Below are 25,512 nucleotides of genomic sequence, written 5' to 3'. Positions count from 1 at the left end.
GAACACAGTTTATGGGAGTGTGTGTGTGTTTACAAGCTGTAGCTCGATTATTATCATCTTCCAAAACATTGTTAAATTTGCACTAAACTGAGATTTAAGCCTGGTTTATATGATACCTACGCTGTTGTGAGCATTTAAACTTGTGTCTGTTACATCTCCAAACAACTGATACAACTGATGATGATGGTTCTTATTGGACTCAGTGTTGCAGGGTTTGAACCTGTGACCTTTCTACTTGCAGCTTGTGTTAACACATGAGCAGCTTGTTCATATACGTGTAGTTTACTGTACGGTTCAGTATTCAGTGAGGGAGCAGCCCTCCCGCTGTGAACACACACATTAGTATTCATGGCCCAACATGGCCTCCAGTGTGTTCTGGTCCTGCTGGCAGCAAGACCCGGAGCATACGGCCAGCACACACACACACACACACACACACACACACACACACACACACACACACACACACATTAGTATTTCTGTATTCTGAGGTTGCTAGCCCTGAGAAACTGACCCTAACCACTACAACTGCATGTATAATCCCAACCTTTAACCTAACCTGATAATAACGGTAAACTTATTAGCAAGTCCAAAGTCCAAAATTCTCCCTCACAGACAGTCACATGACTATTTTTAAGCTCTGAGGGCTTTGTATTGACTAAAATGGATTTGTATTCATTTACATTGATTTTTTTTAGGGACATATCCGCCCTTTTAACAAATGTTTTTTGTTAAAATGTCTCTTTTCCTCACGTTCCTGTGTAGAGACCTTTGTCCCCTCAAATATAGTGAATAAAAAAGCCTTGTGAGGACCTTACATTAGTTTTTTTCTGTGCCTTTTACAGTTTTTCATTGTATCCTGAATGAATGCATTTAGCAGAGAATAACTGCTGTGTGTGTGTGTGTGTGTGTGAGCACATATGAGCAGTAAAAAGGAAAGAGAAACCAATAAAACCTGGTAAAAAGATAAAAAGAACAAACTGAGCAGTTAAGACATGAGCAGAGAACGATCCCACGGGTCTCGTGCCTTAAAGATTCACACACAGGTGAATCCTAATATCAGGCAATTATCCAGCGCTGGAATCTGAGCGGGTGGATTTAGCACTGCAGCACATAGATAGGGACTGTCATGGGGTTTCACAGGTAAAATGAGAAAAAGACAAGTTAAAATGATGTATTGTTTTTCTTAATTGAAAAAAAATGGATTAACTATGTAACGCCCTACAGGCCTGATTTTATTTTCACGAATCAATAATTTTGTCGTAGAGAAAAAGATCATTCCCTTCCTGTTAACGGTTCTTTTTCGTTTTTAAAAATGTTCCCTTTTCTATATACGTATAATCTGTTAAGAAGTCTTCTGAGATCTGAGACAAACACGAGTTTAGGTCATTTACATTCAGTGTGAAATCTGAGATACATCATATGGAAATATCTGTTTGATGCTGAATGGCAATTAAAAAGAAGAAAAGAAGATCGACCTGCTCTGCAGTCCACTAAGTAAAATGGAAAATTAAAAAATAGGAGGAGGAACATCAGGCAGTTAAAGAAGCAGATATTTCTCTCAGGAGCTGAATGTAGAGCGAATATTGGATTTACGTTAATTGATTTACATAAATCAGGATGAAGAAACTCGACTCCAGTGGGATGATCTGAGTCTGCTGGATGTGTAAGTTGTTATTTGTGTTTTAAAGAGAATTTAAACCAGTTAAAACTATAGAGGCTGCACTTTGCACCATTGTATGAGCACAAGGAAATAGTTCAGACAAGATCAAAGAACGCTTGTGATTGTTATCATGTTTTTTGCAGACATAAACTGAATTAAACAAAACTTTCCTATGATGCTGAGCTGTTGAGACAGGTGTGTCAGAAAATGAATACACCCTCCAGCAAGGATTTATTTGCAATTTTTAATACTTTTTCTTTAATGATTACACAGATCCTTGAGTTGAGTAACAGAAAGCAAAAGATCCAACTCCAACAACCTTGACAATGTTCAAAAACAGATAAGAGATTTTTGTTCAGAAAACCTTTAATCGTTAATAGAATTAGTAGTATGACATATTTCAATAAATATTTAGATATATACAGATACAGCAGAAACGGTACATTCTTTTTTTCTCTTCAAATTGCTTCACATTTTTTTGTACAAGCCAAAATATCTGCCATTGTATTTATATTCATGCAAAATATTGTTTTTCAGATTAATGAAAAATAAAAAGGATTTGCTGAACTTTTCTTTTTTTTTTTTTCATCCTGCTTTGATGTGCACTCTCAGATTATAAGCATCATAATGAGCATCATAATTTCTGCAAATTAAACGGGTGCACTTTGTGCCAATACACAATAGAAGCAAGTAAAGCAAAATTAAGGCCATTCCAACTTGTGCAAAGAAAACAAATAAATAAATATAATAATCCTAATAATAATAATAACAATGTTTCATTTACTTCACAGCAGTTCAGGAGTCACTGTATTTTTCCTTTTTCCTCAGGGCATCAGATTGTACAATACATACAATAAAATACAAGAGAAACAAACAAAACCCCAAAAACCAATAGAATCATTAATCATCAACAAATCAAACCATGCTACTTTAAAATCTACTTCGGAACCTAAGGATTTATAAACTTCCAAAAACACGTCCGTCATTGTTCAGTCCGTACGCATCACATCGCACCGTAATGCAATATAAACCCAGTATCTATCTCATGTTATGAACCCCTCCCTCCCCCAACCCCATACAGTATAACAATGATTAATACAATGATGTGAGGCCTATGACAAAAGCTCTAACATGACTATGATACACACAACACACACACCTGAGGAAAGGGAATGAACATGTGAAAAATGGCGGCTGAGTGAATGTATGATATGCTCGTAGGTCCTCGTCTTTTAGTTGCATATTCAACCCCCCGTATGGCACGACAAGATATGTATGAACGCTTTAGAAAATGGACGACTGCTGTTGGCAAAGAGGCTGATGGACTGAAGTGACTTTTTCAGATGCAGTGTCTATGGCACAGAGGGAAAAATTAGTCATCCTAATTAGACCGAGCCTGCTGACGTTTCCCAGTCGGGTTTAGGCCGTGATCAGAGAGGAGGCACCGCTACAAACAAAGTAAGAGATATATCTTTTTTTATTTTTGTTTGTTTGTTTTTTTTTTTGTTTTTTTAATATGTAATTGTGTTGAAGGAACTCTAGATGGCTCTGGTTTATATTTGCAATTTGAAAGCCAACAAAATATATATCCATTTCTTGCTCAGCAAACATTTATTTTGGCAACTGTCTCTAACTCTTCCGTTCATGAAAGCTGCCTCTTGGTAAGAATGTTTTTTTGTTTTTTTTTTTCCAGTTTTTGTTTTAATTTTATTGTGTGTAAAAGATCTATTACTTATACACACAACATAAGGATCTCTGTTAAAAAAAAACATCTTTTTGGGACTTTTTGGACTCTGTAGATTCAAGTATCATGCATGCAGAATGACTCGTTTTGTTTACTTGTGACGTGCTATTTAAATAAAACTCCTTGTATTTTACATAAAGCAGAAGCTAAATAGTATATTGCTTGCTAAGTAATAATATTTTTGATCTGTTTTGCGACCTTGCTTCTACGTACATAAGTAAAAGAGTTAATGTTACTAGCAAGGTAATTTTAAAGCTAGCGTTGAGCTGCACTTTGCCTTTTGTTGTAACTTCACCTGTGCTGCTAAATAGCACTAAATAGCATGTGTGTTGGCTTTTTGACCGGCCTAACAAACCTACTCTTTTTATATTTTGCTACATTGCTTCTACATAGGTAAGCATTAAAAGTCAACATTATTAGCGAGCTAGCAAGGGAAGTAAAGGCTTTTATTGTGGGAACTTTATCTGTGGTGATTGGAGGGTATAACTTGTCTCAACAAAGAAATGCTATCTGAAAGTTGCACACAATCTTCCTGTCAACCAAGCTAAAGAGCATGTTTGTTAGGATACCATGCCCACTCGACGTTATGCAAAACAAAAGTCAACGTTACAAGCTAGCTAATTTTAGCTCTGTGCTACGTTTTTTGGGAAAACAAAGGTCTTTTATTGGTAGAAGTTTATCTATGGTGCTTGCATAAAAGAAAGACCACAAAACAAGGGTGTTATCTGTCTCAACAAAGAAATGCTATCTGCAAGTTGAGCACAAATTCTTTGCAAGCTGCATAGCATGCGCGCTAGCTTTTTGACTAGCTTACCATGGTTGCTCCTCTCACATTTTGTAACTGCTAGCAAGCTTATTTTAGCATAACCTCCGAGCTGCTCTTTGGGAAAACTAAGGAACTTTGTAGATGCTGAAGGTGACGCTTCAAACAGGAGTTGCTAATTTCTTCTTTTTCTGAACCTTTTTTATGCAAAGTCAAAAGCTAACATCCAAAATGCCAGCTGTTTACTTGACAGTGTTACACCTGCTGTGACCAAATTAATGAAAATAAAATGCGTCCTTGGTGATCATGGCCTTGAAAAGATTTACATCACTATATCTGGGATTAATTTACTGGATAAAATGCATAGTTTATGGGGTGAGGCGTATTCTATGGCACTTCCACAGAAGAATGTATGTGCGTGGCATAGCCCTTCGGATCAGTCTGACACACTCTGAAATAACTAAATTCATGAAAAACTGTTAAAATATAATGGAATAATAATAAAAAAAATCTCCTATATGCATGTTGACACACTGTAAGATTGATCTCTTCTCATTTAAACAAGAGTTATCTGTTCCATCAGATGAAAAACATAACACATCTCATTGTTCTCTGCTTAAATAAATAAACAAATCAAGAAAAACATACAAGTAAAAATGGTGCAGGTATAAAGGGGATGGGGTTTAAGGAATAGGTAGGTGATCAAATAAAAATATACAACTTTAAAAAATTAAATAATACAAGGATGTAGTGGGAAATGTTACATATCAAAATATTTTGTATATATTATAATAATATTTGTATATCTGAAGTTAATCTAACCCAATACTCTGCAGCAGCAAAAAGCACCGACAACTACGTTTAAATACGAGAAACAAACAAACAAAAAAAAAAACATCTTTGGTTTTGCTTCAAAACCAAGTTGGACTGGGGCTTAAACATTTGAACAAGTTTTCAGTGAAATGTTGTTTTCGTTGTGACCAACAGCTGATTTAAACATGTCGTGATGCTCAAGGATGACAAGTCGAAATGAAATACACCGCTGTGCTCTTATTGTGAAGTCAAGTATGTTTTAAAGGTCCTCATCCAGGAGACACTCCAGCATTACAGCTGATGTGTGAAACATTTTAACCTTCACAATAAAAGTCCAGTCGATTGTTTTTTTCTTTTAAACTCTGGACTCTGTGTGACTGAGGTGATTCTTCAAGGACAAGACAGTGAATGCCTCACGAAACAATGTGTGGTGATGGAATAGTTAGAAGAGATGATACCATTTTTATATTTGTTTGAAGCTGGAACTTATTAGCCTAGCTTAGCATAAACACTGGAAACAGGGGGAAACAGTTAGCCTGGCTCTATATAACTATCAACAACTAAACAAGCAGCCCGCTAATTTACACGCTATATCTCAATAAATTGTAATCAGTACACCAACCAAAATGTAAAACCAGTCATGCTAAGCTAGGCTAACCACAGAATGCTATCTATCTTCCTGCCTAACTCTAGCACACAAAGCAATTTTTTTTAACAGTTTGCTAAAAAAAAAAAAAAAAAAAAGGTATTGCGGAAAATACTGCAAGTCTCTGAAACACTCACACTGACACACTTTTTTAGGGCAGAAATTCAAAAGTCAAAAATGCAATAAGAATACAATAAATCTTAATCTGAGTATGAAACTAAGTATGAATTATTCAGTTTAAATTTTGCTTTGCTACAAAATTGGAAATTTCACTTTTGCATTAAAACCTTCCTGTAAATTTCTATCTGGTAAAGTAAAGAAGCACTTTGGGAGTTTCTGAGTAAACGATGCAGATGTGACAAGATGACAGGAAAAGTCTGGAACAACCATTCATACAGAAACAGAGAGAGAGAGAAAAAAGAAAAGATGTCTATCTTTTAAAGTTTCTGCACTTTCTTTCCAAGTCCTGCCTGGCTCAGAGGTTTGGCTCAGTCAGCGTCCTGCTCATTTCTAATGTCAAACATGTTTCCATACAGCCATCTGCAGGCCCTGGACAGGCTTTGTTTGATCACTTAATCGTCTCTGCTCCTTCAATATTTGCCGATAAGTATGAAAGACTTTGTTTAGCAGTTTAGCAGCAGGATGAATGAGTCAGAAAACAACTCACAGATAGGTGGCGCTCTTGAGATGGAGGAGCTAAAAAAGGAAGAAAAAAAAAAAAAAATCATAATTGCATATACTGATCATTGCATAGAAGAAGCCTGCAAAATAAAAAAGTCTAACAAAACTTGAAACCAACCGACCTGCTGAATGATCAAATCCCGTCCAACATGGCTGTGACAAAATAAAAGCAGTTGTTAACACTGTGAGTGGATGATGCCGTAGCTTTTAACACATCATGAAGCTCGCAGCTACAGTCGGTGCATGTGAATGAGATGGAAGTACAGTTAATTAAGGTATAACAGGTGTTATAATCTGTACAGTTTACTACACATGTCCTCTCAAACCAGGGGGACGGGAGGGGTCGGGTGTCACATTAAGGCGGGGTCAAAGCAAGGAAGCACTAATAAGATGTAAACATATCTATGTTTCAGTCCCAGTGAACACAACGAGGGAAGCAAACGAGGATCTGCGTTCTTGCTCTGTCCAGGATCGAGTTGTTTCTTTCTGCAGTTGATGAAAACAAACTAATATTTCAAGGATTAAAAAAAAAAAAACCACAGAAGAAGCACGTGAGGCGTGAGAGGTGGGGGTGCGCCAATCGATGCAACAACTGACGTCAAACCCCCCCCACCCCCCACCCACCTTCCTCTTGAGGAAAAGGTTGGAGCTGCGTGCGGAGCGTTGCACGGCCACGAGCGACATGTTTTCATTGGCACATAAATTAAGAAACAAACCGACAGATGCAACATGAAATCAATGAAGGACAGGTAGAGGAACACGTTGACCACAGATGAATGAGATATTTTGTCTCATAATCTTCAGCACTGCTTGTCCAGTGTTTTTTTTTATTCATTTATTATTTATTTATTTTTTTAATTCTTATGTTTTATTTTTTTTGTCCAGTCGTGTGATTGACAGCAGCAGCAGCGAACCTCAAGTGTCTCTGCAGTTCAAGGTTTCGTGGTGTTGGCGGCGGGGAGGGGGGGGGGGGACAAGCATTGACGAGTGCTCGCAATACACATTTGAAGCAAATCTAGATATATAGAACGCGTGATCCTTGCATCGCTTTAATTAATGGAAGCACCGATCCCCCCTTCCTTCCTTTTTTTTTTTTTTTTGGGGTGAAAAAACCCTCATTTCCAGATGCCCGCCTTTTGGAGATAAGGTTCATATTTTTATTCCATTTATGATAGATATATGAGTATATTACACTGCTGTATGCTTCTCGCACATCCCCCACCCCATCCCCCACATCACTTTTTCATATAGAATTATATATCTGTCTTCACACAAAAAGAAAAACCTAAAATCAAATACAAGACGTTTTACAAGACTCCCTCGTCGTCTCCTTTCCTTCCAGTCCGTCCACTCCCACACAGTTCGTTGGGTGCGCCCGCAAAAGTCTGTGTTTACTTTTTCATTTTTCATCTTTTCATTTATATATTGCCACATTCATATATCATGCATTTTACTGCATTGCTATTGCACTGGTCCGGATTATTCAGGAGGTGTAAAGAGACGGGAACGGGGCTGGGGTTCGGGGTGGGAGAGAGGAGAATAAAGGGGAAAAGAAAAGCAATAAATATCTGAAATAATGTGTAGTAGGAGTCAGGAAGGGTTGAGGGTGGTGATCGCCACAAATAGCATCTCATCCTCCACCAAAAGAGGAAGCGGTTGAAGGAAGAGGACAAGGAAAGGAGGCGTGGTTGGCGTGAAAAAAGGGGCCATGGTATCTCCTATTGAAGTCATCTCTCTCTCTGTTTCCTTCTCTCGTTTTGTTTCTCTGCGCTCTTCCTCTTCGCACCGTTTTCACACTCCTCCTCCTCCTCCTCCTCCCGCCTCTCGACTACTGCTTGTGGATGTCCTCGCTGCGGATGATCTTGTAAGTGATCCAGTAGAAAATGTTAAAAATTAGGAAGACGAGCGGGAAGGCCACGCGGGACACCGTGTCGATGCGCTTGGCCCGGCTAATGAACAGCTTCTTCATCTCCTCAATGCTCTTCTCGGGCGCGGCCGAGGCCGGGGCGTTGTTGTTGTTGCCCTTGATGGCCATGCCGTCCTTGGCCTGCAGGCAGGCGGGGCCCATGCCGTAGCCGGGGAAGCTGAAGCGCCCCTCGCCCGTCTCATCCTCCTGCAACACAGGCCAAGACTCAGGCTGTTAGGAACCAGAGAAAGACGTTACTGTTGGAGGTGTGTGTGGATATGGGTGTGTGAATGTAAGTGTGAGAGTGTTGCAGGTAAGAACAGGCAGGTGTTGAAGGTGTGTGTGTGTGTGTGTGTGTGTGTTAGAGGTCAGGTCAAGTTCAGTTGAGTTAATTAGACATGAATAACAAACAGGACTGATGACAGTGAGTCTGTGAAGTGAAGATGAAAACACATTTCGTTACATGACTGCAGCTTTATCATCAGGGATTCGTTTGGATTCCTTTAAATGAAAAGCTCTTCTCTTGAATTTCAATCAATCATCTGATTTGCTTATTGTCTTATTGAGAGTCTAATTTCCGACCAGCATTTTCAACACCGTCGTATCCACATGTATCCTGGCGGTCACCAGTAAGTCCAGGAGTCACCGCGGTTTGTTCAGGAAATTGTTCTGAGGTGTTAAGTGCTTGTTAAGTCAGAATATCTTCATTCATCTACAATTATAAATAAAACACATTTGGATCTGTGGGAAAGTGGGAACTAAACCAGATCTGATATAAAGTGCAACAGATTATTTTAAAACGTCATTAAAACGCAGCTGCTCCTGCTTGGATCTGTTTCATTCAGAGTTATTATTGCTGAGAAGATCATGGATCTTTACATAAAGAAAGTGTCTAAAGGTTAAAAACGTGAGTGAAAGAAAGATCCTTCAGAATCTGTTCTGATCGTTTCTCTTCATTCAGAGAAAAAACACACAGAAACTAAAAGGCAGCTCTGTTCTGACATTTACAGAGTCGCACCAGCACATACACATCGATTGTCCTGCTGTTCAAACAGAAAAGCTCCGTTTTCCAATGGTCAGTTGTGGCCGATCGATTGTTCGGATGAATAACAATCTATGGATCGGTCCTCGTGTAACGAAAGATCACTCTGCTGTGATCTATAGGATTCGGTAGAGGAATGAAAGAGATTGATATGAGACGGTTCTGCCAGCTGTGCCCGCTCTGTTAAAACCAACATTAGCTGTTGATCTGAGCTGAAACCCAATACTTCGATCTAAAAGTGTAATCCTCAGGCTCTCTGTCAGTGCTGTTAGCCGCACTGTTATTTTCATTAGCGGTGCGCAATGCAGCTCGGGATAGGAAGGATCCACCTGTTGGATCCAGGAAATGAAGGACACATATTGAAGGATGTGGCCTCTGAAACCCAGTGATTCATCTGCTCTTTGTCCGGACAACCTCTCGCTGGCACCTGCAGGCGGTTTACAGTCTCCATGTCTCATGTATCTGCAGAACTCAAATAGTGGATTCATGCATTACGAGCTCATCATCGATCACACTACATCCACCACTGAGACCAGGTCGGTATCTTCCCTCCGTAATGGATTGGATTGATTGACACGCGCTGTACCTCAAGGTTATGGCGTGTGCATGGTGAGATATTGAAAATCCTATCTGCTCCGTCACCCTGCCTTTTCATTACAGAAGACACAATGACTTCCTTATCTGGTTCAGAGACTCGCACACAAACACTGCAATGGTGCTGAGAGTGTGTGTGTGTGTGTGTGTGTGTGTGTGTGTGTGTGTGTGTGTGTGTAAAACTAGGAAAATAACAGGTGCTCCAAAGTGCCCTTCAAAGTTAAAAAATCAGCCATGAAATTAAAGAGGAGCAGACAAAAAGCCCTGCGATGATTAGGAGTCGTCTTTGTTTGGATTCACATTTTTGATAAAAGAGGATGTCAAAAAAAAATTCATGCATGAATGCGACTTGTGTTCCCTCTGGGAGACTGTGTGGCAGCCTATCAGCAGGACATCTTCCCAGTGCATTCTGGGTAAGGAAGAAAAGGAGCATTTTGTGATCAGAAAACAAGCAGGAATGCAGCCTGGAGCAGGAGGAAGTGTTGGCAGCAGGAGAACTTAACGACTGACGCAAAACCACTGCAGCAAAAACAAATCAACCAGCCTGGAAAAAAAGAAAAGAAAAGAGACGGCGGCTCAACTCTCTTCTGTTAGACCAGCCTCCAGTTTCCAGCAGCAGGAGGAGACGGTCAGTTAGCCAATAATCACCAATATCCATCAATAAAATGGCAGAAAAGTGGATAAAATGCCTTTAAAATCAGATTAAATGGGACAAAAGCTGCAACAGGACGTACATCTCTTACTGAGTGTGTGTGTGTGTGTGTGTGTGTGAATGCATGTATGTCAATGTGTGTATCCATAGGTATGTGCATGTATGTATGTGTGTGTGTGTGTTAGACCACAGTGTAACGATCCATTTTTAGCGCCCCATGTCCCCGTTCTGTCCTTGCGCCCACACCAACCCATTTATTACCGTTAATACATGTACACACACACACACACACACACACATATACACACACACACACACACACACACACACACACACACACACACCGGGTGTCTACACATTAGCCGCGATGCTAGCCGACCTCTGCCTGTCCTTCAGTGACGCTGCTAAACTATTACAGATGCTCTGCTTTATTCTCTCTGCCATGTGATTAATGTGGAGGGTGGAGGGACGTGAGGAGGAGGCGCAATGAGGAGGACAATGGAGGAACGAGGAGGAGGAGGAGGAGGAGGAGGAGGAGGAGGAGGAGATGTGATGAGGAGACGAAAGAGGGAGAAAGGAAAAGCCCTGCAGCCTGTAGACACCGATCAGGGAAAAAGAAAAAAAGAAGAAAGACACACTGTTGATGTCAGAAGACCCCCCTGACTGAAACCTGAACCCCTGGACATTTGTTACATTCACGCTTAATTAGAAAATTCCTCCATCAGCACAGCAAGGAGCAGCTTGTACAGTCCATGGATGGATGGAGGGACGGAGGAGAGAGAAACAGTGGGAGGAATGAAACCTGTCCTTCTTCCCTCTCGTCGTTCTCTCCTAAAAAAACATCACACCGCAGCATCGAACGTCACGAATCGCTCCCAAGATTCACAAGCTTCAGCCAATCACAACAGGTAACGCCCGAGCGTCAACCTCCGGGGCTGAAAACTGCAGTTCCTCCATCGACCACTAGAGTCCGGCTCCAACAATGAGTCACTCTCGTTAGACTCCGATGTTAAAACTTTACAGCAGAAATGTTTTGGTCTCTAGAGCTAATTTCCTCCTTCATGACACCTGTTTATAAAACTCACCTGTTTACATTTTATTAAGGATTAAAGTTATTAGTAAAGTTATTGAGGATTGAGGGCGTGGCCTCTTTCAGTGACAGGTGAGGTGAGCGTATGCTTGCCACAAACCGACATGCACCGAAGTCTTAGCTCCACATAAGCCCCTCCTCTATGCCCATTTTTTTAATTAGCTGGGAATTAGGATGTGGAGTCCAAGATGGCGATGGTGGAGCAGCTCACTCTGAGCTTCAGAGACCTGTGGTTGACGTCACAGAGGCTACGTCCATCTTTATTTACAGTCCGTGGTAACGCCACCTTTCATAAAGCCCATCAAAACCACACTGATGCTGGCACTTAACACAGAAGTGCTGCACTTGCTCACAACCTGTGACATCAAGGAGTCTAAATGAAGAAAAACTGTGATCCCCAGTGTTCCCTGAATGCAGCAGCGTCGCTGTTGTGGCTGCAGAGATGATCTGCTTCTAACCACGTTTTTGTCTCTTTATGCAGCTTCTTCTTCTCTGCTAATATACACTTAGAGAATAAAGATGAGGTGGTGTGGCGACTACAACCATGAGCTTGTGAAATGTGAAACAGCTCTGAACCATCTTGGAAATGTGGCTGGTGAAGAGCAGACTGATTGAGGATGTCTCCTGTCCACTGACACGGTCCATCTACCTGAGCAAGTCTTCCAGACTCCTTTACGGTGAGGGCACAAGTTTCTATTCATGATGCTCTCTGTGTACAAGGGGCCTTTAGCCGAAGCACCGATGGAGGGGAGGGAAGTGAAAAAGAAGAAGAGGAAAAGGTGAAGAGAGAGGAAAACAGATTAACAGAACGAGAGAGGAATAGGATGAAAGAGAGCTGAGAGAATGGATGGAGAAATGGAAAGAGACAGGAAGTCAAGCTGAGAGAGAAGAAGACGGAGAGGTTGAGAGAAATCATCTGCAAAGAGGAGCCGGAGCGATGGAGGGAGGAGAAGTAGACGGAATGAGAAGAGGGAAAAAGAAAGGAGCAGGAGGACCTCTTAGCTCGCTCATCCATCATGCTCTCCTCTCTCGATTGAAGCGTTTATATCTTTGCCTCTGTTGATGTGATTAATCGAGCAGATTAGCGGGAAGCAGGAAGCAAACTGCGCCAGGCGCGCTATCCTCCGCCATCTCCTCTGCAAATATTACCCTTGGATACTTGTTTTAGAGACCCCGCATTTACATAAAAACACGATCCGGAAAGGTGTCAGCCCCAACTAACGGCGGCATCAGTCTCTCCTGGAACAGGCCGGAGGAGGAATTCCTTGGCTTGCGTTCCGCTTTATGATTTCCCCCCAGAAGCAATTCCAGCCTCGCACTGGGGAAGGAAATATATTATAAATTTGCCTTTGCTGATCCATTTTCTGGTGGATTCATCTCGAGCCGGCCTCCCCCCCCTCCCCCCCTCCTTTCTCCCCTCTGCCTCTCTCTTCGATTCAGGCCATTTGAGGCTTTTTAAGATGTTTCACTATCAATATGTCGGCGGTGAGTGGATTCAGTGCAGCTGAGAGGAATGTACAAGTAGACCTGAGTTTACTTCAGTTCTGCACTTCTACATGTAAAGATGTTTAAAGACAGACTCTTGTTTTTGGATGGAGCTGCTTGTGGCTCCGTGTGTTGACGTTCATTTTCTTCTAATCTGTGATTTAAAGTCGGATTGGACGAACTTCACACCTGAGAATCCATCTCCAGTTACCACCTGTGGTTAGATTCTGCATTCAGCCCACGTCTCCTGTGACTGCCTGCATATGAGGCGTTTAGGGAGCATCTGTAAATTCCAGAATCTTAAGATAGTCTACATGTGAGGCGTTTAGGGAGAATCTGTAAATGAGAGTGTCTATCAATAGTCTGTACGTGAGGTGTTTAGGGGACATCTGTAAATAACAGCGTCTACTAATAGTCTGTATGTGAGGTGTTTAGGGGACATCTGTAAATAAGAGTGTCTACTAATAGTCTGTATATGAGGGGTTCATGGGACATCTGTACATTCCTAGTAACTACTAATAGTCTACATGTGAGGTGTTTAGGGGACATCTTTAAATTGTAGTGTCTATCAATAGTCTGTATGTGAGGCGTTTATGGGATATCTGTAAATTCTAGTATCTACCAGTAGCCTGCACGTGAGGTGTTTAGGGGACAATTTGTTATTAAAAGTCACACATTTTTGTGTAAAGTTCAATTACTGTGACAAAGGTCAATAAAACCATGAAAGACAGGAGCAACCTGGTGTCAGCATCACTCTCATGACGTGACAGTTTACGCTGTCATTAACTAGGAGTTTAGATGTTGTAGCTACATTATTTATCATTAGAGCTTTTTCATCTATAAACTTCCCAGATTCTTTATCAAATTATCTGGCAACAACGTTTTTGATTCTCCATCCAGCGATCCGCCCCTGTTCTTCTCTCCCTCCTCCATTTGTTTCCACTGGAGTCCCTGGTTGCATTAAAGCATGGTGTGTTAATGTCTCTCGCTCATCAAGCCGCTGACCTGGAATGATTATCCACATGATCTGCTGCATCGCTCTTTTCTCTCCCCTCTTTCTCGTTACAGCTTCTGCGTTTGATCTGAATAACATTCGAGGGCAGACACAACACCTTTAGCTTCGTGCGTTAAATCTGACATTTGAATTTTAATGTCAGTTTCGGGTTCACGCCAGCTTAATGTCGGGTTAATTTTTGCCTTTCACCGACTAAAAGCAACATGAAACTTACATATATATCATTAGCGCCATTACTCACGTCCTGGTTCTGATTGCATGTAGAGCAGTGTGTTGAATTATACATGAATCCTTGCATTAATAAACCTGAGGCCATGTATTATCTCTGATTTATTTTTTAAGACCACAACATGCAACCTGCACCAACTTATTGATTTGAAATTTATTTTAAAAGATGCAACTCGCACTAAAAAGTCCATTGCATTTGCATAGTGTAACACAGTTATCTGTCTGTTTTCATATCTGCACAGAATATTTAGGTAAAAATCAGCTCAGGTTTGATGTTTTAGGTATCGCAGATGGCCTTGTGTCCAACAGGTCAACGTTTTAGTCTTGTAAAAACACGGAGCCTGATGAAAATTCATGTTTCCACTAATCCAGTGGCTTTTAAGAGCATAAGAAGGGCGGGAGGTTAAAGCGCTGTCTTCAGCCGGCGGGGAGCCACATTACTCTGACTATCAGCAGAAAAATTTGCAAAGTAAGACAGTAATTCGGTTACAGTGAATTATAATCTGGACATATGCGTCAAACGCAAAAGCAAATGCAGTAAATGCTTTCAGTTAAGCGCCTCTCCATCTGATCAGGGAACAGTGAAAGTGTGGACCTGTCAATCAGGAGGCGGAGTTCATCGCTGATCACTCTCCCCGTGCTTCTTCAGGCCTCTTAATCCCCCGCGCTCTCTTATCTGCCTTTGTTCTCAAAGCTGCCAAACAGCCTGTGAGATCAAGGCATTTAGAGCAAAACAGCATGTAGAGCCCCCCCCACCCCCACCCCCGCCGAAAAACGCCTAATCACGGCTAATGAGCTGATTATAGCTGATCAATCAGAAAGTCTGTTTCCCTAATAAGGCTCCGTCATTGTTAAACAGCGGGATGGCGTCTGCAGTAGATGAGAGTGGGTGATGGAGGGGGTGGGTGGTGGGGTGGGGGGGGTCACGTTCCTTAGGCTACTTCTCTAAATGTACATCTCTTTTCCCAGATGGCTGAGTGAGACAAAGACGGAGCCAGCTGCAGGGGAGGAAGCTCGGCGGTCGCTCCCGTCTCTTCCCCTCGTGCCGCTGAGGTGAACAGTCGTCAGCGTTAGCAGCGCTCTGCCTCCGGCTGAATGAAAATATGGTTTAATGTATGTACTTTTTTTTTTTTTTTTACTATGATATCGGATGGTATCTGGGATTTGTAAAGTAGGCCAGTTATTTTTTGATGACAGCCGCGGTCGTAGCTGCTCCACACTGGATTATTCCTCACAAATTATTTATGTTAATAAAAGCCTGTCTTCATCTAAAAATACTAATTTGCATTCTGTGTCCTGAACTTGAGAGACGGCTGTGAAGACGCTCTGAAGACCGTCCTGATTGAAATGGAGGTGAGAGGCAGTAATGTTCGACTTCCCTTTGATTTCTAAAGGGGCTCTTTCTTTCTCAGTCTGGAGAGCTTGTCTGTGTTAAACAAGCGAGCTGCTGCCAGGCGGGCCTATCCTTCAAGGATGAGTGGCGCTATTGATCTGATCCTCCTGCAGTTGCACCGGCCCCCCAGCAGGGGGGGCTGTTGCTCCGCCTCGACGCTCGGAGGAGTCTCTCTCCGGCTCTCTCCCCTCTCTCAGGGCTGCGGTATCTGTCTATTTGATGCCATCTCGCTCCGTCTTTCTAATTAGACAGACCTCTGAAGCAGGTAGCCTCAGTCCGATTGCACTCACTCTTCCTCTCTCTGTCTCGCTCTCTCTGGACTATCAGTGTCACTAACGAATCAATAAAGCACCAGGGTAGAAACCACAGAAATCAGCACAACTGGGACTCCAACTGCTGCTGCTGCTGCTGCTGCTGCAGCTGCAGCTACGTGCACTGCAACGACCGGCCGAAAGACGGGCCGGAGCACGGCACTGTATTCATGCCGGAGAAGGGATGGTAGTGTAGTGGAGTACCGCTTTAATTCTGAGGTACATATCAGACAGTTCCACCCACACAACCCGATTGATCAGACGCCGTGACTGTGCTCACAAGTCCCTGAAAAGCTGGACTGTTGCTTCCAGAAATCACAGAAGCAATCCCCTTCAGTCTCACGGTACACGCTGCTCGAGCTCTCGCTGCTTCAGAAAACGGCACAAATGTTAACAGTTGCAGAAAAGAGCCATTAAAACCCCCGAGGCCATACTTCACTCAGATTACAGAGACTTCCCACTGTACATCACTGTGACCGTGTAGCCATAATTACAGAAAGCAAATCCCTCCGGGGGAATATTCTTCTAATCCAATACGTCTTAACAGAATTACGTGTGCTAACCGAGCTGGTAGTTCCCATAAAACACTGCACACAGCGTCCGTGCTAAATGCTGACACGGATTGTTTGGTTTGTGTTTTCTTTCCTTGCAGAGGAAAACTTTCCAGGCGGCGCTCACACGGGTGGCTAATTGTTCCATAATAAGACTTAACATAATCTCACTGAAGGGTGTCACTGGGGCATTTGCAGTGGCACGAAGCAGGAAATCAGGGGAATTACTGCTGTAATCAAACACACTCCTGACACACTTTTCATGCATTCATCAGTGCAACAAACCAAAGGGGACCAAGGTGAGGATCCTGAGCGAGTTAGAGAATCAGTTTGTTCTAATAATAATATGCATCTTCACACTGTAGCTGCTAGAACAATGATCACCCGGATCAGTCACATCCTTGGTGCCAAGGTTGAGGTTGCCAAGTCGAACCTTCATGCTAACTAAGAATTTAACACTAAGAATTGAGGTTTCCATCCACTGTTAAATGGATTTTAAATTTAAAAAAATCTATCGCCACAGAAGAATATTGATATTTGGCAAATCTGCAAAACCCTGCGTCACATCATTTTCTTAAATTTCAGTGCCAATGATTTTAAAATGGCGTCTTTTCCTGCGTATCAGAGAGGTGGTTTGGATCAAAAAATATTCTTTGCTTTTGTGACGGCCCTCTGGCTCGGCCATGGCCTCTAGGGTTGTTTTGTCCTTGGTTGTTGCTTCTGTTCTGTCTCCCTTCAGGTCCTGGTAGGCGGAGTTGGCATCCAGTCTACCCAGCATGCATTTCAGACCATCCATCCCCATTGTCTCCCTCTCACTGCATCGCTGCATCTCCCCCTTGGTTGCACTTTTAACACACCTGCTCACCAACATCACCAACTGACTGACTGACTACCCGTTTCATACATTTAATTGATATGTTTTGTTTCCTTTTATGTAAATTAATATGATTTATTCATGTCAAGCTAACGTGTGTGTATTTCCCTCCGTTCGTCGCGGCCTCAGAGTCGGGCTGTGACACTTTCTACACAGTCAAAATGACTTCTTCAGGAAAATCGGACACAAATATCGGTTATGGCAAAAAAAAAAAAAACCCAAAAACTTGAATCCTTCTCTGTCTTTAAAGAAACGTCCTGAAGACTCGCCTCTACTGAGCGGACTCACACACCTATTATCCACCTCTCTCGGATGAAAGGTCACTTGCTAAGCGCGGCTGAGGCTCCTGTTCCTGAAAGCTTCTCCTTGAATCTACCGTAGCTTGGACTGTTCCTCTTTTTTTATCAGGTTCCAGCACAGCCTCACTCTCCTCCCTCTCCTCCTTTTCCCTTTGTTTTTTGGACAAGCAGTGAATGCTGGTTCCCCGGTTTATCCGTGCTGGAGGCCAGCAGTGACAGTCTCTCTGCAGCGAGCTGAGGCCTGACTGATAGCCCTCTCAGAGCCGTAATGGAGGGCTGTGGATCACATTAGATTCACATTAGAAAAGACTGGCCAGAGAGGTTAATTAAGAATGCGTGACGCCTAAGGACTGCCTCTCTCTCTCTCTCTCTCTCGCTCTCTCTCTCTCGCTCTCCCTCTCTCACTCTCTGCGTGTCAGTGTGGCTTCACCATTGCTGGATTTATTTCACAGCAGAGCAGTTGGGATTAACGAGGATGATCTTATTGGGGGGGGAACTCATACTTTAAATAATGAATTTTAGTCTTCGTTTTTTTTTTTTTTTTTAAATTGTGCTTGAAATAAAAAGTCAAAAGACCCGAGGAGCTGAACTTCAAACCGAACTGTTTGAATGGACCGAACACTTTGAATGATTCCTCCATTTGGATCACATTATGCAAGCCTCTTGGCACAATCCTATTTCAAATGCAAATACCTGAAATTCCACTCTGTGTTTTCTTAGTGTCCTCAGAAGTCCTTGTAGTTTTGCAGAGGTTTGTTCTTCAAAACAGAAAAGCTGCTTAATGTGCGCAGCTGTGATGAGGTGAGGTCGCTAGTGCACCACAACTATATTCAAGTGCAGCACTTTTGTACAGTTCTGAGGTACTTGTACTCCGTTTTATTCTTGATTCACGACTTTTCAAAAGGGAAATATTTTGTTTTTTACTCAGTCATTTATTTTATGGCTGAAATTAACAGTTATTTTTCTAATTAAGATTTTTTTAAATACAAAAACTTGATGAGATTAAAGAATATTATGTATTTTATAACTTCCCAATAGTGAATTAAGTAATTAAAGGTCCCATATAGTCTGAAGGTCTCTGTCCATGTGTAGTGTGATTATAGATCAGCTCTAGCTTCTATATTAATACTGTGAAAGTATCAAAGCCTCAGTCCACAGAGAAATGCACACAGCCTGTATTCAGAAACTGAGCCTTAAAACCAGCCGTCAGGACTTCTGGAACTTTGTGATGTCACAACAAAGCAGTCACCAAGCCCCGCCCACCTGGACCCACCATCCAAACCTTTACAGGATTTGGTTTCTCTGAGTGTTTTTACCTGAAATCTGTTATATTTTTATTGGATCGCTGAGGAAACAGTCGGCCAATCAGAAGAGAAACCATAAAGCGCCACTTTCCATTTGGTTTTAAATCAAATTAAAGAAAAAAAAAATGAGAATGAGAATTTCTACGCAGACTGGAATAATAAATAACACTTGGTGTATTATTTTGTGTGAATTATTGTCACTTTTACACAACAATTATCTGTTTGATTACTTTCACGACACTTGACCCCCCCCCCCCGCTCTATCTGGTTCTCTGCTGCAAAGCACTTCATCCGTTTCCATTAAATTTTTCATCCAATCTAAGGTGACGTTTCCACTTTCAGAAACATCGCCGTCTTCGGTGTGAAAAGGCAGAAGTAACTGGTTAAGTGTGTGTTCACATACGTTCGCTTTTTCCGCTACGTGTTACGGGTAGAAAATCCCTGATGAATAAATCACACAGTGTGAAAAATAGACTCCGCAGTCGCCAGAATTCACCTCCAGACAGAATCTGACACATGTCATGAGCAGAATACATGAAGTGAAATGAAACACAGCTCAGTTTTTGTGCTATATTCGGCTTCTGCTACGCAACACGACACCGAAAAACCTCACTGTCAAAAAAAAAACAACAAATCGCATTACGTAACAACCTGAGAACCTGAATTAGCGGCGTGGGGTGAAAAAAACATCGATAAGGATTTCATTCATAAGGAAAAATAAAAAAAACGGCGTCAGCTTTAAAGTCAGCACGTTGACCTCAACTGAACAGACGAGCTCCTTCATTAACAAAACTCGAATGACGTAACACACCGACGGCCTAAATTCACCTCCTGCTCTCATCATACGAGCAGAAATAAACTGTGTAACAGAGAGAAAAAAAGAAAATATGCAAAAGGTTCAGTGTGCCAGATGTGGGTCAATCCTGAGCCCGCGGTCCTCTAGCTCGTTCTCTCTCTCTCTCTCTCTCTCTCTCTTCCTGCTCTCGAGCTGAGAGAGGGTCGAGAGACATAGAGGAAGGCATACAACCGGAGAGAGCGAGGTCTGCGTTTGTGTCTGATTCACCTGAAAGTGCAGCGGCAGCCGGACCACTAATCTACCTCTTCACCTACCATCGCAGCTCAGGGGATTGGGGATTACAACAATGGGATTTAGGATTTATAGTTTTTTTATTTTATTTTTATATATTTTTTCCATCGACCGCCCTCAGCTCCCTCTCTGCTCTTCCATACTACGCTTTATTGACTGAGGTTGATGTGGCAGCTCAGGCCCGTTCACAGACCGAAGGTTCTGATCTGAACAGAATATTTAACGATCAATAACGCGATCGTCATCAGCAGATGGAGTCTGGCCTGTCGTAATGAACTCTCTCACTTTACATTGTAAGGATTACCTGTCCCTGTCGGCTTGAGCTTCACCCTTAATTCTTTCACCTGAGAAAAAACAATCTCACCTCAAGGTCAAAGCTGTTCCGGAGCTTTCGATCAGCTTCAGTGAAGGTCATGTGATACGAGCAAGTCGTCCTTCTTCAGGACTCTCAGACTGTTTTAACACCAGTGTTTGGTTGAGCTGATTATAAATTACAAAAGGTATAAAACCTGTCAAAGGGTCAAAGGCCAAAAAGGTTGAAAACCAAAGGTTCTAGCTGAACTAGACTGAGAAAACTGCCTGAACGCAGTTTTAAGATGCTCTGAAGTTTAAATCAGTGCTGATTAGAAAAATCCAAAGGAATCTGAAATTCCTACATTTTTTGTCGTCCTAAATCTGCCAAACCAAAAACTCCAGAAAAAATATTTATTTTTGCCACTTTTTTTTAGTTTTAAATAATCTTTGCCCAGTAATCTAATCAATGAACTCAGGTCAATACACAGCAGTGATACATGTGCTATTTTATCATTTTATCATCATTAGCAATTCACAATGATTTTTGCCTGATTTTATTATCGATACATTTTTATAATCGAGCAACAAAAATACACATTTTCTACCCTTTTTTTTTCTTTCTACATCACAGCTGGAATATTTTGGGGGTTTTTAACTGATGGTCAGAGAACACAAGTAATTTAAAGACGCCTCTGGAAATTGGATTATACATTTCTTTTTGCTATTTTCTGACATTTTATAGACTTTTTAATGATTGAGTAAAAAAATTTATCTAAAGGAAAACAGTCATCCCAACAATAATAATAATAATAATAATAATAACAACTAATAATAATGATGATGAAAACTTGTAGCTGACTCCATCTTTCAACCGAAACTTAAATTAAACTTAAATTGAACTCAATTAAACTGATTCCTGGCGCGATGTCCTCACACGGCAGCACCTGTGTCGTCTCACCGGCCTTGTGAGGACACGAGGTCCTCATAAATACAGAAACACGCGGACACGCTCACACACTCTAAAACGTGTCAAACTCAATCAAGCAGCTGTAGTCACGGCAGGCACGATACACATGTCCTGCAACACCAAAACGCACGACAGCACTCGCGGATGCACTCATGCATGTTCACCGGGCGTATAGATACAATCTCCCACACAGACACACACACACACACACACACCACACACACACACACACACACACATTCAACACTGTACAGATTGTTCACTGCAGACTCTTCGTGCATTTCTTGTGGGGGTTTGCGTTTTCTTTCCCTCCACCCACAGAAACACAAACCACCAGTTTCACAATCAAGCAGCGCCTCAGTTTTCCCCACAGGCCTGACGGCTTTACTCCTGACTGATGAACACACCCGCACATAAAGAGCTGATTGATTAAATGCTTCAAATACAGAAAAGAAAAAACCCCCCCTGATACATCTCAACAGTCCTCCGGGGAAAAAATGACAGTGTCAGGCTTTACTAAATATATCCAAAGCAGGTTCGAGAAATTAAATAAAAGTGACATATTTTCAGGTCTCCACTTCATCTTCATTTTAGCCAACGTCATCCTCGTGCACTCGGAGACAGTTAATGAAATATTTAAGGTGGTTTTGAGGAAGATATGTTTGTTTTTGAGTTCACAGGGACGTCCAAACTAAAAGAGATGAATGAAGTCGATGTGATTACTGTTAAAATGCTGCAGGAGCAAATCAACCAGCACACACACACACACACACACACACACACACACAATTACAGATATTAAAAAATAATTCTGAGACGTTTTAAATATTAACAATGTACATTTTACCTCCATGTCGACTTAAAACCTGAGATTCAAAGTTCAGTCTTGATCGTTGAGACAACAATCTCACCACAAGGTCCCTTTAGTGGCTGTTCTGGAGCTTTCGATCATATTTCACGATCTGTTTTCTGTTTCCAAGATCAAATTTAGCCAACATTCATGAGAAGACTTTCTTTGATTTGAACATTTCCATTAAAATTGGTGATTTCAATTAAAATTGTTGTAATAAATTCCATTTAGTTGAGCACTGTACTTCAGTACATTTTCCAGTATGTACTTTACTTGAGTTTTATTTATTTATTTTTATCCACTACACTTTAAAGACAAACGTCCTTTTGACTCCACGACATTTCTATGAAGTACTCTTACTTTGAAGCAGAGCTTTTAGTCAGGGAATGAATTTCCTTTTATTTTGAAAAACGTGATAGATCATACACTGCGTTCCTCACAGGAGAATAAATATAAAGTAAATAATAATTTATTTTTAAAATCAAGTACTTTAAGACTCAATCTGACTGAACAACTTCCACTTGTATTGGAGGATCTATACTCTCTCCTGTGAAACTGGTCAAACTCCATCCACTGATGAGGGTAATGTGTTGTAACTGAAAGCTCCAAATCCACTAAATGGACTTTGTGGTGAGAGCCGCTGTTTTCTAAAGTGCCTCAGTGAAAAGTCTGACAGTTGGCTTTTGGCAGGATGTTGATTATAATGTATAATCAAAAATAAAAGGCTGAAAGTGCATTAAAAGCAGGATTCAGTCAGGACACACACTTTCTCACACCGTTACACATCCAACCGAAAACGAAAAACAAACATCGTGTTGCTTCCTCGTAAATGATGCATTTTCACAAACAAAAGTTTCTGAGGAGGAAAAGTTCCCCCTCTCTTTCTTTTTGTCGTCTTCTGCGTCGTGAATCCATTATGAGCCTGGTCTCTGTTTGCCCTGCAGCTCAGCCTTTAATCATGCTCAACGCTCCGCCCATGAAACATTGATGCCCCCTGTTTCTGCCGGGTGATGAGCGCCGCACAAAAGCTAACATCAAACATGGAGTGAATTTTTCAGGATGCCGCGAGGACTGGGGGAGCAGAGCTGGGGGGGTTTTTAAGGGAGTTTAACTGCGTTCTGGTGTTTTTCTCGTGCACAACAACAACAACAACAACAACAACAACAACCACCAGAGGACAACCTGAGATGGTTTTTTTTTTTTCCTGCTAAAAAGCTGGAGTCTGTGCCCAGCGGCAGATGAGACGCCACTCTTCATCCTTTAAGAACAACACATTTGTAGGTTTAAAATATTTGTTTTCTCTTCTCTGTTTGACTGGTTACGGACAACAACGCCAAAGTCTGGGCAAAAAATGTAGAGCTTGTGTGTGACCATTGGAAAACAGAGCTCGTCTTAAAGATGCTGACGTCCATCCAGCAGCCAGAAGGACAGAAGGCAAAGGGCAGATATGGAGGATTATGGATCAGAGTTTGATTAAAAAATATTGTTTATCAGTTTGTCCTGTTAAGTTGTGTATTATTCTTTAAAAAAGCAACAAAAAGCTGGTTTTATTCTGTGTCATCAGCTGTTTAAGTGAACTGATCTCTCTGTTGATGCACTGCACGAAACACACAACTGGTGGAAAGATAATAAAACAAACAAAACAACAAAACGAATGTAAATGTGGATGTAAATGTTTGCTGATGTCACAGATGTGAGCGTGTCTTCACCTTCATGTGTCGTCGCCTCCGTCTGAAGCGCAGCAGCTCCTTGTGCTGGCGGGCGATGAAGTTGACGGCGGCGTATTCCAGCAGGGCGGAGAACACGAACAGCAGACACACGGCCATCCAGATGTCGATGGCTTTTACGTAGGACACCTGGGGGGGGGGGGGGGGGGGGGGGGCAGGACGGGACAGGAAGTAAAGAAAGAGTTAGATGGTTGCTGGGTTTACAGGCTTTTTGTGGTTGCGTCATGAATCTCTTAGCAACCGTGTCTGATTGATAAAGCTGCTGAATAAAGGAACTCTAACGGGATAAAAAGCTGCGTGTCCTCTTTGAGTTTGGTTCGGTGTCAGGTGGAGATAAAACGTTCCATAAAACTTTATAATTTGTGACCAGAGTTGCACCGTCAGGAGAGACAAACCAGGCAAATGCTCAGGGCCCCCATGGGGAAAATGGGCCCCTAATGACCCCTCATACTGGCACAACTATAAACCCCATTCAATCTCTCTGTGACACTGTTGCTGCCCCAAACCCCCCTCAGTGGGGCCCCTGATGATGTGTGCTGTAGCTAGCGTCTACGTGAGACATTTAGGCGACATCTGTGAATTGTAGCGTCTACCGATAGTTTACATGCGAGGCGTTTAGGGGACATCTGGGAATTGTCTTTCCTAAAATGACTGATTTATACGCATTTTGAACTTGTTCAACTTTGACCCTCAACAATGGTTTAAATTTAAACTTATAGACAGGTTGTGTTAGGTTCAACATAATTCAACAGCACTAAACCTCGAGGATGCTCTTGTATGTCAATCCAAGATTAAAAGACATTTGGATTTTTGTATTTAATTAAAATAAATACATACATATATAAGTGAAGTGCTGACTTTAGCACACACACACACACACAGAGTTGTGTTTCATACTTCTTATGTTACTGCCTTTGCAATATGAAAACAAAGGGCAAACAGTCTTTATTATTATTATTATTATTATTATTATTATTTTTAATATAATCCTAATGGGACAACTGGCAACAGTCTGCGAGGCCAGGGACAAGACGTGGGGTGACGTCTGGACAGTTGTGGGTTAATCCAGGTTGGAGGGATAATACTGAGAAGGAAAAGTAAACCTCTTCCCCCACTCCAGACGGCCGAGGTCAGACGTTAAACCAGTGCTGTACTGGGAAACTCCGAACGGACAGAAAGACACACAACACGAGGTGCGATCACCGGTCGAACGACAGCAGCTTTTACATACGGCGAGCTCGGTGTGAAGCGAGATGGACAAGGTGAGGCCGGCCCAGATAATAAGGGCTAAATGAAGTCTGGTTGGATCATTGTCTGATTCCTATCTGCCAACCAAGTACCATTATTCAAGTGCATTCACGCCGGCCTGTCATTACAACTCTCCATCTCCACTTGCAATTACAGAGAGGGAGATCCCTGCTCTGTTACAGAGAGAGTAAACCCACAATCAGCCGCTTAAAATCCAATTAAGCTATGACTTTAGATCTCTCACACACACACACACACACACACACACACACACACACACACACA

General features: G+C 41.9%; 1 protein-coding gene and 1 long non-coding RNA gene across 7 annotated transcripts in view; one reads left to right on the top strand and one right to left on the bottom strand.

Moving 5' to 3' along the window:
• Positions 1 to 1,882: 1,882 nt before the first annotated feature.
• The window catches only part of glra1 (glycine receptor, alpha 1), a 105,117-nt gene continuing 81,487 nt past the window's right edge, over positions 1,883 to 25,512 (bottom strand). For 3 of the 6 annotated variants that reach the window (XM_056382938.1, XM_056382935.1, XM_056382937.1), the window contains 2 exons: positions 23,962 to 24,108; positions 1,883 to 8,447 (listed from right to left, as the gene is read on the bottom strand). In XM_056382938.1, the coding sequence (XP_056238913.1) occupies positions 8,139 to 8,447; positions 23,962 to 24,108 (456 nt within the window). In that variant the 3' untranslated portion in view covers positions 1,883 to 8,138. The remainder of the gene's footprint in view (positions 8,448 to 23,961; positions 24,109 to 25,512) is intronic. The other 3 variants (XM_056382939.1, XM_056382936.1, XR_008828449.1) reach the window with 2 other exon arrangements.
• LOC130173553 (uncharacterized) lies at positions 10,318 to 15,589 on the top strand. Its single transcript, XR_008828450.1, has 2 exons — positions 10,318 to 10,480; positions 15,292 to 15,589. It is a non-coding gene; the product is annotated as an uncharacterized LOC130173553 (long non-coding RNA).

Source organism: Seriola aureovittata, chromosome 8 (assembly GCF_021018895.1).
Source record: "Seriola aureovittata isolate HTS-2021-v1 ecotype China chromosome 8, ASM2101889v1, whole genome shotgun sequence".
NCBI classification, from domain to species: Eukaryota; Metazoa; Chordata; class Actinopteri; order Carangiformes; family Carangidae; genus Seriola; species Seriola aureovittata.
This window is presented reverse-complemented; position numbering and strand designations above follow the sequence as displayed.